This window comes from Oreochromis niloticus, linkage group LG9, assembly GCF_001858045.2.
Source record: "Oreochromis niloticus isolate F11D_XX linkage group LG9, O_niloticus_UMD_NMBU, whole genome shotgun sequence".
NCBI lineage: Eukaryota > Metazoa > Chordata > Actinopteri > Cichliformes > Cichlidae > Oreochromis > Oreochromis niloticus.
In genome coordinates this window covers 22161842-22176544 of record NC_031974.2, presented here as the reverse complement: position 1 = coordinate 22176544, position 14703 = coordinate 22161842, and the positions used below count along the sequence as shown (strand labels likewise).

The window sequence follows — 14703 nt, the reverse complement described above, 5'->3', positions numbered from 1 at the left end:
ACTTAAATGATATTATTTTTCAGGAGATCACTGAAATATCCCAGCAACTATTTAGACATAAAACTAGAAAATCTTTTTTTGCAGTACAACTTTGTTTTGTTTTTTATCTTTGAGAGCCAAGGTTGGCTCTTCACTGACCCAGAGAGTTATCTCGTCATGTTATTTGGCTATATTTAACACAGATGTGCATATTTCTGAGACATTTCTGTATTTTCCATTAGGGCTATCATATGGTTGACATTTGTGGTTTTGAGCTAAATGGCTAAACTATTATTTACCAAATTTGCTAGAGGTTCAAGGGCCAAAAAGAAATCGGTCGTCCTCTTATCATATACCATTATCAGGTTTAAACTGCAGTTTGACAAATAGTTTATTTTGCAACTAAATCGCTGTAAAATTTCTGATATTTACAGTTCAGCTCAGCACCTTTGACCGTAAACTCTATATAAAAGATGAATATGATATGATGAGCTTACCAGCTGGTAAGTAAGTTCCTGTTGTGAAGCCTTGAGCTAAATATTTTTGCCTTTGCCTTCTGGATCCATCTGAGGAAGTTGTGGATCTGACTGAGAAACCAACACCGCACACTCATACAATATTGACTTGTCCTAAACCATACTCCTGTTTTACTCTAATGGGGACCATAAACTGCAAAATGAAAATGATTGATCATATATTGCTTAGGAAAATGTTCACTGAGGCTGCAGTTGAAAGGAGCCAAAAGGTAATATTCCCATAAACATTGGTATGACCGACTTCTTTCTGCAACCAGAGGAATAAAAAAATTACAGGTTTAAGGCACTTCCACATTAGTTTCACTTTTCAGACTTGAAAGTAACATCAATCTTTTATATGATGTCCATGGTTTTGACAAGGATATAACCTTGGCCCTTTCTCAAGTTCTTTATAGTAACTGTTTCATTTGTAATGTGAGTAATAATGTGGATGTCTGCCTTTTTATTTAACTATATATGAGATTATTTCCACACATTGTTTGTGAAAAAGGAGGTTTTCACAGGACTCTGTGTATGCATCCCTTCAATCAGAGTCACTTTTAGCAGCGATAATTTGAAGTAATTGTTTTCTTTGTGACTTTTTCCCATTATTCTGGAAAAATTATGGCCCACTCTTCCTGACAGCATTGCTTTGGGCACATTTGTTTATGTAGGGGTGTCTTAAGGTCCTGACATGATCTTTAAATCAGACTGAGGTCTGGACTTTGACTGGGCCATTCATGGCCATTCTGTTGTAGATTTGCTTGTGTGCTCGGGATGCCAAGCTTTAGTTGTCAGACAGATGGCCTTACATTTAACTCTAGAATACTTTGGTATACAGAGGAGTTCAACCCAATGACTGCTACGTGCCCTGGTGCTGTGGCTGCAAAAGAAGACCAAATTTTCAACCCTTCACCAGTGTGCCTGACAGTTGGCATGATATGTTTCTACTGTCATGGTGTGTTTGGCTTTTGCCAGGCATGACACTGTGCATTATGGCCAAACAGCTTCAAGCTAGTCTTTCTGTGCAAGGGACATTGCTCCAGAAGCCTTTTAGTTTGTTCAGATTTAAGCTGAGCCATGCCTCCATGTTCTTTTTACAGAGAAGATCGTTTCTCCTGGCAGCTCTTATGAAAAAAACCCTATTTATTCAGTCTTTTAAAAATTTTTTACTACTATGAAAGTTTAACATGCAACATGCCGGGGCCAACAGAGCATGTGGAGTGTAGAGCTTAGATTTGGGTGAGTTTGTTGGGACGTCCACTTTTGGAAAGATTGCTGCACACCTGGAATCTCCAGACCAGCAAACTGCTCAAACTTCTGCTTTTATAGAGGTGCTCACACTTGCTTATAATCATTTAATTAAGTGCATTAATTAAGCATCACTTGGCTGCTGTTCAACTTTTCAATTCCTCTGAAAGCAGGACGAATGTACTTTCAAAGGCATGTGTCAGCCACACTATAGCTCACTTGTTTTTTAATCATTTCATGCTTCAACCCTATTACAAAAAAAGAGTGTTGGTATGTGCAATATAACTCAAAAGATTCATTTTTAGCAAATCAGTTAAAATGTAAATATAATTTGAAATATTTCCAATTCAGCATGTCAAACTCTGAATTTAAGAAATGATATACGTTTATGTCTAATTCAAATTTGTTGCAGATTTTTATTAAAAAATAAGAAATGGAGCATGGTTTGCTAAAGCTGCATTTTGTTCTAATGTAAACAACAACAAGAGTCTGAGTGCTAAGTTGGCCGGCTTGCAGTCTGCACATACAAACATTTGGCACAATATCAAACATAACATAACATATAACATATAGCAAACCCACAGAAAGTCTTCACCATCTAGAATACATTTTTTTTAAGTTTCCCTTCAAAACTACAGTAATTAGTTTCATCAGTTCCCAGACACATAGTGTTCTTACAACATAATGTAATGCCATCCATGATAATCATTCAGACATCCCAAATTACAAATAAAATGAAACTATGACATTTTAATATATATATGTACGGTTTCCATTGAAATATTGGGGTTATTGTAGGTATTGCATGATTCTTTAATGAATAAATGTGTATCCAAGTTGAGTTCATTTTGCTTTTGTTGTAAAGATGGAAAGATTGCATTGCTTGAGCAAAAGAATAATGTACCACACAGGTTATCAGTCTGTATAGTTTTAATTGTTCAGCTTTACATGATAAGTAACTTATTAATAAACACTGTTAGCGTGCCTCATTGTATGTTACTAATGGTGAACCAATCAAAAGCATTTGACCCATGGGCCTGTGTGCGTCCTGATAGCATGCTGACTATCATAATCTATCCCTGATTTGGAGCAGTAAATGAAACATTACCACTGATGGAGCTGCCTGTGATGAATTTGCCATTTTTATTCACCATTTTCTTCATTTAGAAAAATGCTCCTTGCAGCGATGATAATCACACATTATGTTCTGGACAGACGACAGTGACTGAGACGTGTAAGTGACAAATGTGGACAGACAGAATTTGTCATTGTAAAACATGTTATTTAACTTGCCTCTGAAGCAAATTTACTAGATTTCTTCCTCTTAGTACAAAGATGACTACTACAAAAAACAATCACAGTAGTGTGCTAAAAGAAAAAAAAACACAAATAAAGAAAAAAGAAAGAAAGAAAGATGTATTGTCTAAAGCAGTTGCTTATAGTCTGTTCTGATTGGTGTATCTCTGCAGTCCTATTAAGACGTACCAGCAAATGTCCCAGATGTATTTGTTTGAATGGATTATAAGGTTTGAAATCTGAAAGTACCTATTGTTACAATATGAAGATGTTTTTAATTTAACTTTTTGAAATAAAACCAGTCTGTTAGGGAAAAGCATTTGCATACTAGTAGAACTTTAGTATTATTTGATATTTAATCTTCATTACATAAGTTAAATGGGTTCTCTCGCTCTCATTTGCACTAAATGCAGGCAAACGGGGGATTGCGAGAACATCAAGACAGAGTGAGTGCAGGTCCCGTGTATTTTTTTTTTTTTTTGTTAGGGCTTTCATGTTTGGATAGAAGATGAATGCACAAGTGTAATGACACCACCACCTAGAGAAGGTGGGGGGCACTGTCTGGCTATTAGAAACGGAAAGGCATTTAGAGTGTGTGAGTGTGTGTGTGTGTGAGAGAGAGAGAGAGAGAGAGTGGGGGGCAGAGAAAGACTGAGAGAAGTTCAGCACCACGGACAGCGCATTAGAGCGCTGGGCAGGAGAAACCAGTTCAGGGATTTGAGATGTGCACTGTCATGCCTTCTTGAACTCCTGGAGGATTTGCTGTCCGCTACAGCCGCACCCACTCGTATCCTTTGGACGGTGGAAACTCGGCTGCTGTTTTGTTTTAGGCGCTAAACAAGGGAGGTGAGAGAGCTGCAGAGATAAGTGCGCTCTGTTTGCTAGTACAGACCAGTCTGTGTTTTGGCGCCATCCTTACATCATCTCTTTATTGGGGAGAGAGAGAGCGAGAGGGAGAGAGAGAGCGCGCGCGCGCGAGAGAGAGAGAGACTCCGTGCAGCCGGGCTCCTATCCGCCAGTCCTCAACTGAGAAGCGAGGCTGACGGACCGACTGGCGTTACAGCCACTCAGCTGTGTGTTCCCTTCTCCCGCTCTCCTGCGCCCACAGCAGCCGTGAAGATGCGCCGGCACCGTCCTGCCCAGGGACTGACGTTGTTATTGCCGGTCGTTTTATGGATTTTCTGCCATGTCAGCGGTGTGCACGGAGCTCTACCAACAACCCGTAAGTTGTTCTTTTCAGTATTTTTGAAATGGTCTTCCAGGGCTGTTTGGGTGAGAGTGGGAATGGGTGAGAAACAAACGGTCTGCCTGTGGAGAGAAGCGGCACAGATAGACGTTTACGGCTACGTTAGTAGTGCCGGGCGACAGAGGCAGTGAGAGGCAGAGGTTGAAGCGGGGTCGACTTTTGAGTTCAAGCCTAAACGTGTTAGCGCTTCAGGGTCTGTGGTGCCTTTATTTTTGGCGCACGGGATTTTTACGATTTTTACGAGATGTTTAATTGCGTTTTTTTTTTTATAGGGGACTCCAGAAATGACTTGAGTATTGAGGGAGAGTGACAGAATTTGTGAATGGCATTTAAGTTTGGCAGTAGTGGTTTGCTGTTTATTGTGGAGTCCCAGTCATCAAAGTGGACTCGAGAGAAGAACAGTTGGAAAACGGTTCAACTTCCAACAAATGGTTTCCCCCCTCCTTTTTATTTTCCACGCTTTCCTGATTTTTGATGTTCTATAAGAACATTACATTTGATTTTAGACTATTGCGTTTGCATAAAAAAATCCAAGTAAAGAGATTTTGCTGAATGCCCATTTTCTTTTAAAAAGAGTTGTGGTCTAATAGGGCTAAGCTGTAACTCTCAGCAACTAAGTGTGCATTGATTTGAATGTTTTTGTCTACTTGTAGGGTCTGATTTAGTTTTTTTTATGGTGTGCAGTTTGCATTCTGATTAGACTCTCCATCAAGCTCTCTGGTCTGAGCATATTAAAGCTTAAGCCTTTTTTTAAGGTCACTGGAAAACTTAGATGATTAGCATTCCCCTTTTATTTGCTCTCTTTTTTGCCTAGCTAAAGCCTCCACTTTACTGCTTAATTCTTGGAACACTTGATGAAGGCTTCTTTTCGATCCACGCTGTAATTTCAGTCTTGAGAGTTTGTTTAAACGTTGCCCAGTATTGCATTTGTTCTTCCCTCTAATTGTCATTGACATAGTCCAGGAATTCAGTGTTTATATTTTATGAACATATCGACCGTAGTTGTTTCTTTCTCCACTTTTATAGCATACTGAAGTAACTGCGTGTCTGACAGTTTTGATATAGAATGTGTTATTACTGGTCCTATCTGATTTTTATTTATTTATTTAACTTGGATTATCCAGCCTTGGTTCAGTGGCATTGCGATCTTGCTGACGGTGACTGAGCCGATACTCTGAGGATTCAGTGTGACTGATTCCCCCCGCGATCGCAAGGGCTTCTCAGGTCCTGGATGGATGTGCCCGTGGACGCGCCTCATTAATCATCCCATCTGACAGACAACAACGGAGAGACGCTACCGCGAGTCGCTTGAGCAGGGGTACGCGCGCGAAGCAGTGTCAGAGAGTGTGACAGGAGGCAAAGGAGACGTGGAGAGTTGGAAGAGTTTGCCTGTGCGTTTCTCGCGCACAAAGCTTTCGTTAATAAGAGCGACCTCACAAAGATCAGGTGTCATCGTGGCAACGCTTGATACGATGTGGAAATCCAGAGTCCTCTTACTCCCGTCAGCTGGAGGGTCTGACCGGGGGAGCCTCGCTGTAGAGGACATCAGTGTCTCATTAAAAGTTAGATTTCAGATCGCTTTAAAAATGTATCAGCCGCATTTTATAGACGCTCCAAACATTGTATTAAGCACCCTGCCACCTCTTAGATTTTCCTATAATTAGTGAGGGAGAATGTATTTTACCATTTATCTAGAGCCTTTAATGCCATATATTTTAATACAAACATATGCAAGTCTGTAAGTGTTTCCAGTGTACATTAAGCATGTGTGTTCTGTGTAAGAAAAAAAAGCGACCAAAGGATTTTTTCCCCTGTTCATGCGGGTTTATGTTCATTTGCATGTTAGTTGTGAATTCATCTACGGTTTCACAAATCCAAGTTGAAACAAGTCTTTTTTTTTCTTTTTTCTTCTTTAATCGGGCTGGTACATTCACACAAGTCCTCGCTCTTACTTTAAAGGAAGGTAGATGATAATCTGTGAGTTGTACACTCACCATAGAATTTGACAGATCAGAAACAGAAAAACATTGAAAAACAGCAAAGGTGGTCTGCAGCCAATGCAAAGAAGATGATAAAGTGATACGCTGTAAACATAAGAATATGCTCCAAGAGGACATCCGGCAAGTGTTGCCAAATAAGATAAGACAGAGCCAAATGGCCTTCTTGCTACCGTGAAAACCTGGGAGCAGGGCACACTGCAAAAACACATACACACACAAAAACCACAAAAAAGGGAGACAGACACAAACAGTTGAGAGAGACAGAGAGTCAGAGAGAGAGGGGAAGAGAGATGAGACTCCTGGAGGATCAAGATTCAGCTCCAAAAACATCTGGACCGAAGCACTGACAGCCAAGGGAGAGAGTGATGCCTCGAGGATGGATAGGGGTCTGGTAACAGCAAGCACAAGCGAAACAGGAGTGAATATAACCAGGCAATCCAATGAAAAGTTAAGAGGAAACAATGATTTTAAGTTTGGATTTAAAGCCCTGAAGGGAAACAAACAGGGAGGTTATTTCAGAGGAAGGGGGATGTGATTGGTTGGCTGTGAAGCTGGCTGATTTCTTATTAACTCTGGGGCCAGACACATGCCCTATTATTGCGTCCTCTTGCAGTGCTTAGTACAAATATTCTGAGTCAGATCAAAGTTTTATAAAAAGGGAAGCTTAGAATTTTATGCCGTCTTATGAAATAAAGTTTTTCATTTTTCTATCATTTTATTGGGTTAGGATTAGAATTACAAAACAGCACAATTAGATGAACATGCATGCACAAATATATATACAGTGACTCAGAAATACATATAAGATGTACACTCAGCCGTCAGATACATGCAGTGGAAGAAAAATGGGTTGTGTCTGTCCTTGGTGTACTTTCGTGGTATCCTCTACTGAGCTGTCACTGTGCAGTATGTAAATCTGTTGTTGATGTACTGTGTCAAGGCAAGGTCTGCCTACCATGATGTTTCATAATCATTTCATAACCAATCAGACTTTAATTTTTCTATTTGCAATTCAAATAACCATATTTTTTTCTGATTAAGTTGGTTCACACAGAAAATTCATGACTGGATTATTTGCTCAGTGCAGACACCGTGTGCGACACAGTGTCCATATACAGTGCTAACATACTTAAATATATTTTATACGCACAGATATTTTCCTCAGCTGTAAAATATTCCAAGAAGAGCTTGTTTTATTTAGCTTTAAAGGTTATAATTTTAATTAATTCGCTTTGAACTCTCCGGCGCTCCTTTGCAATGCTGCTATTCATTACCCGCTTAGTAAAGGACAAGAATTAAATTTTTAAGAGTCACAGCACCAGTGTGTAAAAAGTAAAGGATGTGCCTTTAAGTCAGTGTGTTGGTGGCACTCTGGGTGGTTAAATGGGATGCCCCTAGAGCCTGTCTGATATAGAATCAGATTAGCCTTTTCTCATCTCATTAAGCTTGCCAGGCCATTTGACATAGACATCAGTCTGGTTTCACCTCCAGGGCAACAAGTCAGGGTCTCCTGTTCTTCAGTATACATATATAAAAAACCATATAAAGCCAAATGGTGACATTTGCACACAGAAGTGTTCTTGTGTGAGTGTGAATCACTGGCAGTTTTTTCCAGGTTCTGGTCCAAACAAATCATTTGACACTGGCAAAAGTAATTTTGCTTTTTTCCACTCAAATAAATTATTGCATTTCCATTCTCTTCTACAGGGATATAAAATGAATATGGTTATAAAAGCAAACCCTTTAACCACCACATGGGTCAACTTCTTGCCAATTCTCTGTCTTGTTTTTGTGTTTGTGTGTCTGAGATGGCTCCCATTAGGAGGTGATAATGATAGGATTAAGGCTGCAGGAAGCAGACTGGTTAGGCTCAGATTAGAGAAGCGCTACACTTGCTGTGTAGCTATGTTTGGCCCTTGGATATTTATATGTGTGCACCTGCCTGTGTTTTGGGAATGTGTGTGTGTGCGTCCACATTGGTGGATTAATCATGCACTGAGACAAGTGAACCAGAGCTAGGAAATAAGGTGTGGATGTTAATTGCACTGCTGTTTCTCTGCTCTACCCCCTCCATCTAAATTGCTACCTTCCACCTGTTTTTTTGCTCCTTTGCACTTCCTTGATTGCTTATCCTCTTTTTCTAATTCTCTTTGTAGCTCTTCCTCGATCTTTACACTTACCTTTATGCCTCCTTAACAAAATCTAGCAAAAATAAAAAGCAAGTCATCTCCTATTTTCCCACTGTCTCAACCCTACCTGTAACTGTAGTGATTCATCTCTCTCACTCCTACATGTCACCCATTACTCCAAATTCCTCAGTCTTTTTCTCATCATTTTTCCTACGTGTGCATGCCCACTTCCCACACTTGTATTTTATTCACAAGAGAACATAGAAAACATATAAAATGTTTAAGCTAAGATAATGTAGAATTTTAAGAAAATTAAGAAAATATTAGCTCATTTTTAATTTGATGGGAGCAACACATCACGTAAAAGATGTGACAGGGCCATGTTTACAACTGTTAAGGATCCCCCCCTACCTTTAACAGCAGTCTGCAAACATCTGGGAACTGAGGAGACCAGCTGCTGGAATTTTGGGAGAGGGATGTTGTTCCATTCTTATATAGTATAAGATTCTAGCTGCTCAGCAGTCCCGGGTCTTTACCATATTTTTGTTTCACGATGCACTAATTACCTTTCAGTGTAGACAGTGCCTTCCCAGATGTGCAAGCTGCCAGCTCCATAGGCACTAATGCACCCCCATACCATCAGAGATCCAGCCTTTTGAGCTGAGTGCTGATAACAAACCTACGTTCCCTTTCCTCTTTAGATTGGAGATAACGGGCATCAGATATTGATTTTCAGCCTCGTCCCTTGCACACAGAGATTTCTCCAGACTCTCTGAATCTCTGAATGATAATATTCTAAAAATATCAATATGAATCGATAATGATGAGATATTCAAACTATTCAGAATTTTACTGTGATGAACATTATTCTGGAAAGGCATAGCATGCATGGCTGACACTGCTGTGGGTACAGCTGATCTAGATTTGTTGTTTTTTCAATGTTATGCATTTCTCTTTTGAAAAAAAAAAGTGTAGCAATGATTTGACAATGGTAAACTTGTTTCTTAAAAAAACAATTTATTTCTGACACTGTAGCTCATTCCGGATGCCTTGTTTTCCACTCCCACAATGCTACTTAGTAAGCAACACTCTGCTGGAAATGTTAAAACATTTTAATATCAAGTGAACAATGGCTGCAAGTAGATTTAGTTAAACAGGAAACTGGTGGGGGAAAGTAGGTAGAGGAAGGTTAACATTACAACAACCTAAATAGCTCACATAATGTGGTAAATGCCACAAGTTTGCTGAAATTTGATTGCTACAGAATATGTATTCTTCTTTCTGCATGGCCAAATTTCTTCTGTTTTCAAGTGCTTGTAAAGCATCAGACTTTTCAATTACTTCAAGGTTGAGATGAAAATATAAGTGGTCTGGATTCCTCTGTGCAATATATTCAAACATGTATTGTCAAAATATTAGCATTCATGGGCTAAAATAGAGGCTTTTGGGGGGGATTTTCTTATTAATATCACAGTTCATGAGAGTAACAAACATGTATAAGTCAAAACTGTACCAGAACTGCTGCATTTTCTGCTCTTACCTTCAGCTTTATTCTCAGACTGGTGTGTCAGTTTCCTCGACGAATTGAAATTTCTCTCTTGGAAGGAATGCTCCTGCAAGGCTATCAATGTTTCATCATGGGAGCAAGGCCACAGTGATACAAATATGCACTGACAAGTCATACTACATAATTCCCCTAACAATGTCAGTAACGTAACATGGACAAAGGCACACGCACACCATGCAGCTCACATACACACTAGCATTGCCCCCCCCTCTTCAGGCACACAAACACGCACTGTTCATTAAATGTTATTAACTTCAGATGTATTAATTGCAAATGAAACCCATAATACGGAGTGCAGTATGATAATTATGTAATTCTGCTTCTCTGGGTACAAATTGGAGCATTCATGCTTCACTGTATGTAACACTGCAGCTCTATGTGTCTGCATGTGTAAATGTGCAGAATCAGAAAGTTATTCTAGTGGAATGTGTTCTTATTAGAAGCCATCAGAATCTGTCCACCTCATTTGACAGCAGTCTCTGAGTTGGAGATTAGACTGGCAAGGCAAAAGGGAGGAAAGAGAAGGACAAGAGACGAAGCAGCATTTATGAGAAAAGTGACAAGGATGAAGAACGACACCTCAAGGAAAGATGGTCAGGAAGCAAGGATTTTCTCTGACACCTTGCCATTAAAAATTATCATTGTTATTGTAATCTGTAGCAGCATCAAAGTGCAGCAGTTGCATTAGTCAGAGAATAGGACAGGCTACTTCAAGTGATACTCCAATTCCCTTTGGTGGTGCCCACTATCAAATTAATTCTTTTCAAATTAAAATTCACTGTATCGTTGACTTAATGTAATCTATAAAGCATCTACAGGAAGTCCCAAATAAATTATTTTATTTTAATAAAACAAATACTGTTTACAAAAAAATGGCCGATAAATTAAAGGTCCAAGAATGCAACTTTTTTTAAAATCTGATGTTCTCAACACAGGCGAAATAGTAAGCATTTTCAGTCACTCATGGTGATTAAGCAACTTAAAATCCAGTAAATTATTTTTCCAATTTGTAGTCTAAGTATGCAGGTTATCCTAAACTGATTTTTTTAAAGAATTGTCTAGATGTACACATATCTTATCTCTTAGATAAGTGGTACTTTGCCCTGTTGGTTAATGGAGTACCATTGTTAGTGCAGAAAACTTCTAGGAAAAAGGACATGTGCAGCAACACATGCTACAAACAGTGACATAGGATTAGCCTACACAGGTGCACAAAAGCTCTGCATGATATTTTGACCACATTATTACATTTTTTTTAACTATTAATTAATTTATGTAAGTCATAAAAATTCCCAAAATTTAACTTCTTAAAGGCAGATTTAATATAACCAGAATAAATCACATGAAATCTGACAGTATCAGTAGCAATCTCCTACACGGTGACTTGAGTCTGAAAAGGCTAGCCTTAAGCTAAGTGAAACTGCATGAACTCATCTGATATATCTTTAAACAGCCATGTATTCATGTCTGTTCATTTTAAAATATTTTCCATATCAATTTGAATGATTGAATTAGATTTAGTGTATTGGCAACATGTACTCTTTTTCGTTTGTTTGCTGGGAACTCAACAAAGGACTGGATATTTCCCCAAAAAAAGCGTAATATGGAGTTGAATTCCTGTTTGCTTTAGCCCCATGCAGTACGGTCACTTAGAGGGAGATAATATATAGATAGGGAAAGGCTCTTGGCCCTAGATTAATCCTGGCAAAATGCCATAATTGATTTGTTCTAGACAAAGCAAAGTGTCAGGAAAAAGCAGTTAAAAGCATTGCACTGTACCTGAACTGACCCATATGACCAGCGCCAAAACAACGGTGTCAGAAAGAGCACTAACAGCCGTCCCTGTGAGTAGCAGGAAAAAGCTTTAGACACACCGGCCAGAGTAGTGTTGTACCCCCTGCATATGTTTTTAAACAGCACACAGTGGTAACAAGAATATTGGTGTCACTAGTTCAACAACACGGACATGATCACTAGCTGCTGTTCTTTACACTTACTGCTAGTCATGTTTCATTTAAGTGGCCAAGCTGGAGCTATCGACCAAATCCTATTTCAGTCTTCTGTTTCATTGTGTAAGGCACATTAAAAAACTACAAAACTAAAAAAAAAAAAAGTTTTAAAAAATTACCCGACAGGTTATTGAAAATCTACCTATACTAATAATCATAAGGATCAGGGCTGAATATTTAATCTAAAATGAAATTAAAACAACATTTACAGCCTCTAATTGATGTCCTCTCGCCCCCATCGTGCATAAAGACATCCCTCATTATATACTGTCCCCTTTAACACATACTAAGTGTCACATGATTCTGCCCTGTCCACTCATGGAACATGGAAACATCATGGAAGAAAAGTAAAATAGCGACTTAGCTTCACAGCTCAAGTAAAAAGAGTGCTGTGTTTGTAGGTTGGACACATGTTTTGGCTTTAATAAATAAAGACATCAAACAAAAGAAGAAAAAGAAGAAGAAGAAAATATATATATATATATATATATGTTTGTGTGTATTCATCCATCAAAATCCAGCTAAAATGTTCAATTACTTTTCATTTGAGGTCATATCACCGAGCCCTATTATGGCTATTAAAATATTTTTTTGCTTTAATTTTTGTTTTAACAAATGGAATTGGTTTTAATTAAAGAGGCATATTACTGCTTCACCACTTGCATCATGGACCTCTCAGGGATTTTAAAACAGAGCTGCACTTTACTCACTGATTGACTTTATGTTTTAGTTTAATGTTGAAACTAGTTTCATGCTTCACGTTTCCTCAAATCAAAGATGATTTGAACCACCCAAGGGCCATTTTGGTAATTATGGAACTGATCCTTTAAAATCATTATTGTGATCTTTTTACTAATCTAAGATCGGACAGTGAAGTATAAAAACTGCTAAAATGGGTTAGCCTAGTTATAAAGTCACGTGACAATTAAAACTCCAGAGATGCAGCATGTCCCGGTGTCATTTAAATATTACTGTACCATTTAGTGTGGCCACTGTTCTGCATAAACTGCCAGTTACAAACACTTAGAAACGATGTAAAAAAAAAAAAAATGAAAAATTAAGAAAAAAACAAACTCATCTTTTTGCTAGTTGAGTGTGATATTAGAAATTTAAATTATCGATCTCTCAGGAACGGGAGGCAGCAGATGGAGCTTCAGTGAGCTGCAGCTACACGGCATCAGAAACCTCTGATTAATCACACATACATTATTTAGTAATAGTTAGCACATTACATGTTGCATACAGTGATTTAATGAGGTTTGGGGTTAATTACACTAACTAATTAGCTACTGCTTATTTGAAAGTAATCAGCATACATTACCAGGTCATTATTCAAGAGTTTGGCAGTGCTCATGCAGTGCAAAGTTGTTTTAATTCTTTTTTTTTAAATATAGAAAGAAATAGGCTGAATGGTTTATTCGTGGAGAATCATTAACTGTTGCTTTATGTTTGTTTTCCTTTTTTTCCATTTAACCTATATTCTGAAACTTGCACCCTATGATCTGCATGTGTCTCCTGGGTGACATAATGAATATGGGGATTATATATTAAAATCCACAGTGCAACATCTGTTCATCTGTCTGAGTTGCACACGCGCACATATCTACACGACTGTTACAGTGTCGTACTCTGTTCGTTGAAGTCAAGTGCCACTACATCTTTAGCTTTCCACCTTTTTCTCACCTGTGAAGTGCATATGGTTATTAGCGCAGTCAAAATGTGGACTGTATGCATATAAGATAATAGGTTTGCGTGTCTGCATTTGCACCGTCCATGTGCAAATACACTTCCAAGTCCACATCTTTCATAATGGACCTTGAATATCCAGTCACCGGCTCATGTGGAAGAGTACTGTGGAAAAGGGCACTGTGCCGCAGCTAAGACAAATGTTGTTATTACTCTCAGCCTTTGCATTCAATTTGTTTTTTAAGCCGCTTGAATACCCCATTTACAGGCCAAGATTAAGTGAATTAATCTTTGAGCTACTTCCATTGAAAAAAAACAAAAAAATAAAAAACAACCCCCTTTTTTCTCTTTAGACTCCGAGCAAAAGCTCACAGACAGAATGGGAACATAGCCAGCCAGGCACTTGGAAAACATAACCTTTGTGCTCCTGTGCTTTTCTGTGTGTGCCTGTGTGCGCATCTCTATTTCAGTATAGAGAAGCTACAGTATGTGTGTGCATGTCCTGACACGGTGCGTAACTTGGTCAGTGTGTTCCTCACTGTGGTGCATGTGTGATTGTTTGCTGAAATAAATGGGGAGAGAAAGAAATGAGGAAAGAAATGTAACTGGAAAGGCAACCAGGACTTGTCTGCCCTGTCTAATGATAACAGTCTTTCTGTTAAAATCCAAACACAGCCTCCGGTATACCAGGCTGGGTAGGAAAGGGATCGGGCTGTGTGTGCCGGTGTGTCTGCATGTTTGGATTCTCTGGCCCGTGCTGTAAAATGGACAAATGTTCATTGTGTTCCCTGGGAGTGCTTGAGTGAATGTGTGTGTGTTAGAGAGAGAGGAAATGGATTTTCAGTGTGCAAGTAGATGCATTTGAGAATTCCAAAATTGTGCGCAGGTTTGTTTGGTTTAACTTACATTGTCTGGTGTATATTTGTATCCATATGTAACGGGTGGAGGTGTAATTATGAGTGGGCCTGGTTGTTTGTCTCTCTGTCCCTATCCCGCTGCCTGTCATTTTGTCCAGGGTGTACATG

The 14703-nt window shown here is 38.8% G+C and overlaps 1 protein-coding gene across 2 annotated transcripts in view; it reads left to right on the top strand.

The window, feature by feature from the left end:
• The first annotated feature begins 3724 nt into the window (after nt 1-3724).
• cntnap2a (contactin associated protein 2a) overlaps nt 3725-14703 on the top strand; it is a 348699-nt gene continuing 337720 nt past the window's right edge. Inside the window, exon 1 of one of the 2 annotated variants that reach the window (XM_005471745.4) lies at nt 3725-4263. In XM_005471745.4, the coding sequence (XP_005471802.1) occupies nt 4161-4263 (103 nt within the window). In that variant the 5' untranslated portion in view covers nt 3725-4160. The remainder of the gene's footprint in view (nt 4264-14703) is intronic. The other variant, XM_005471746.4, reaches the window with a different exon arrangement.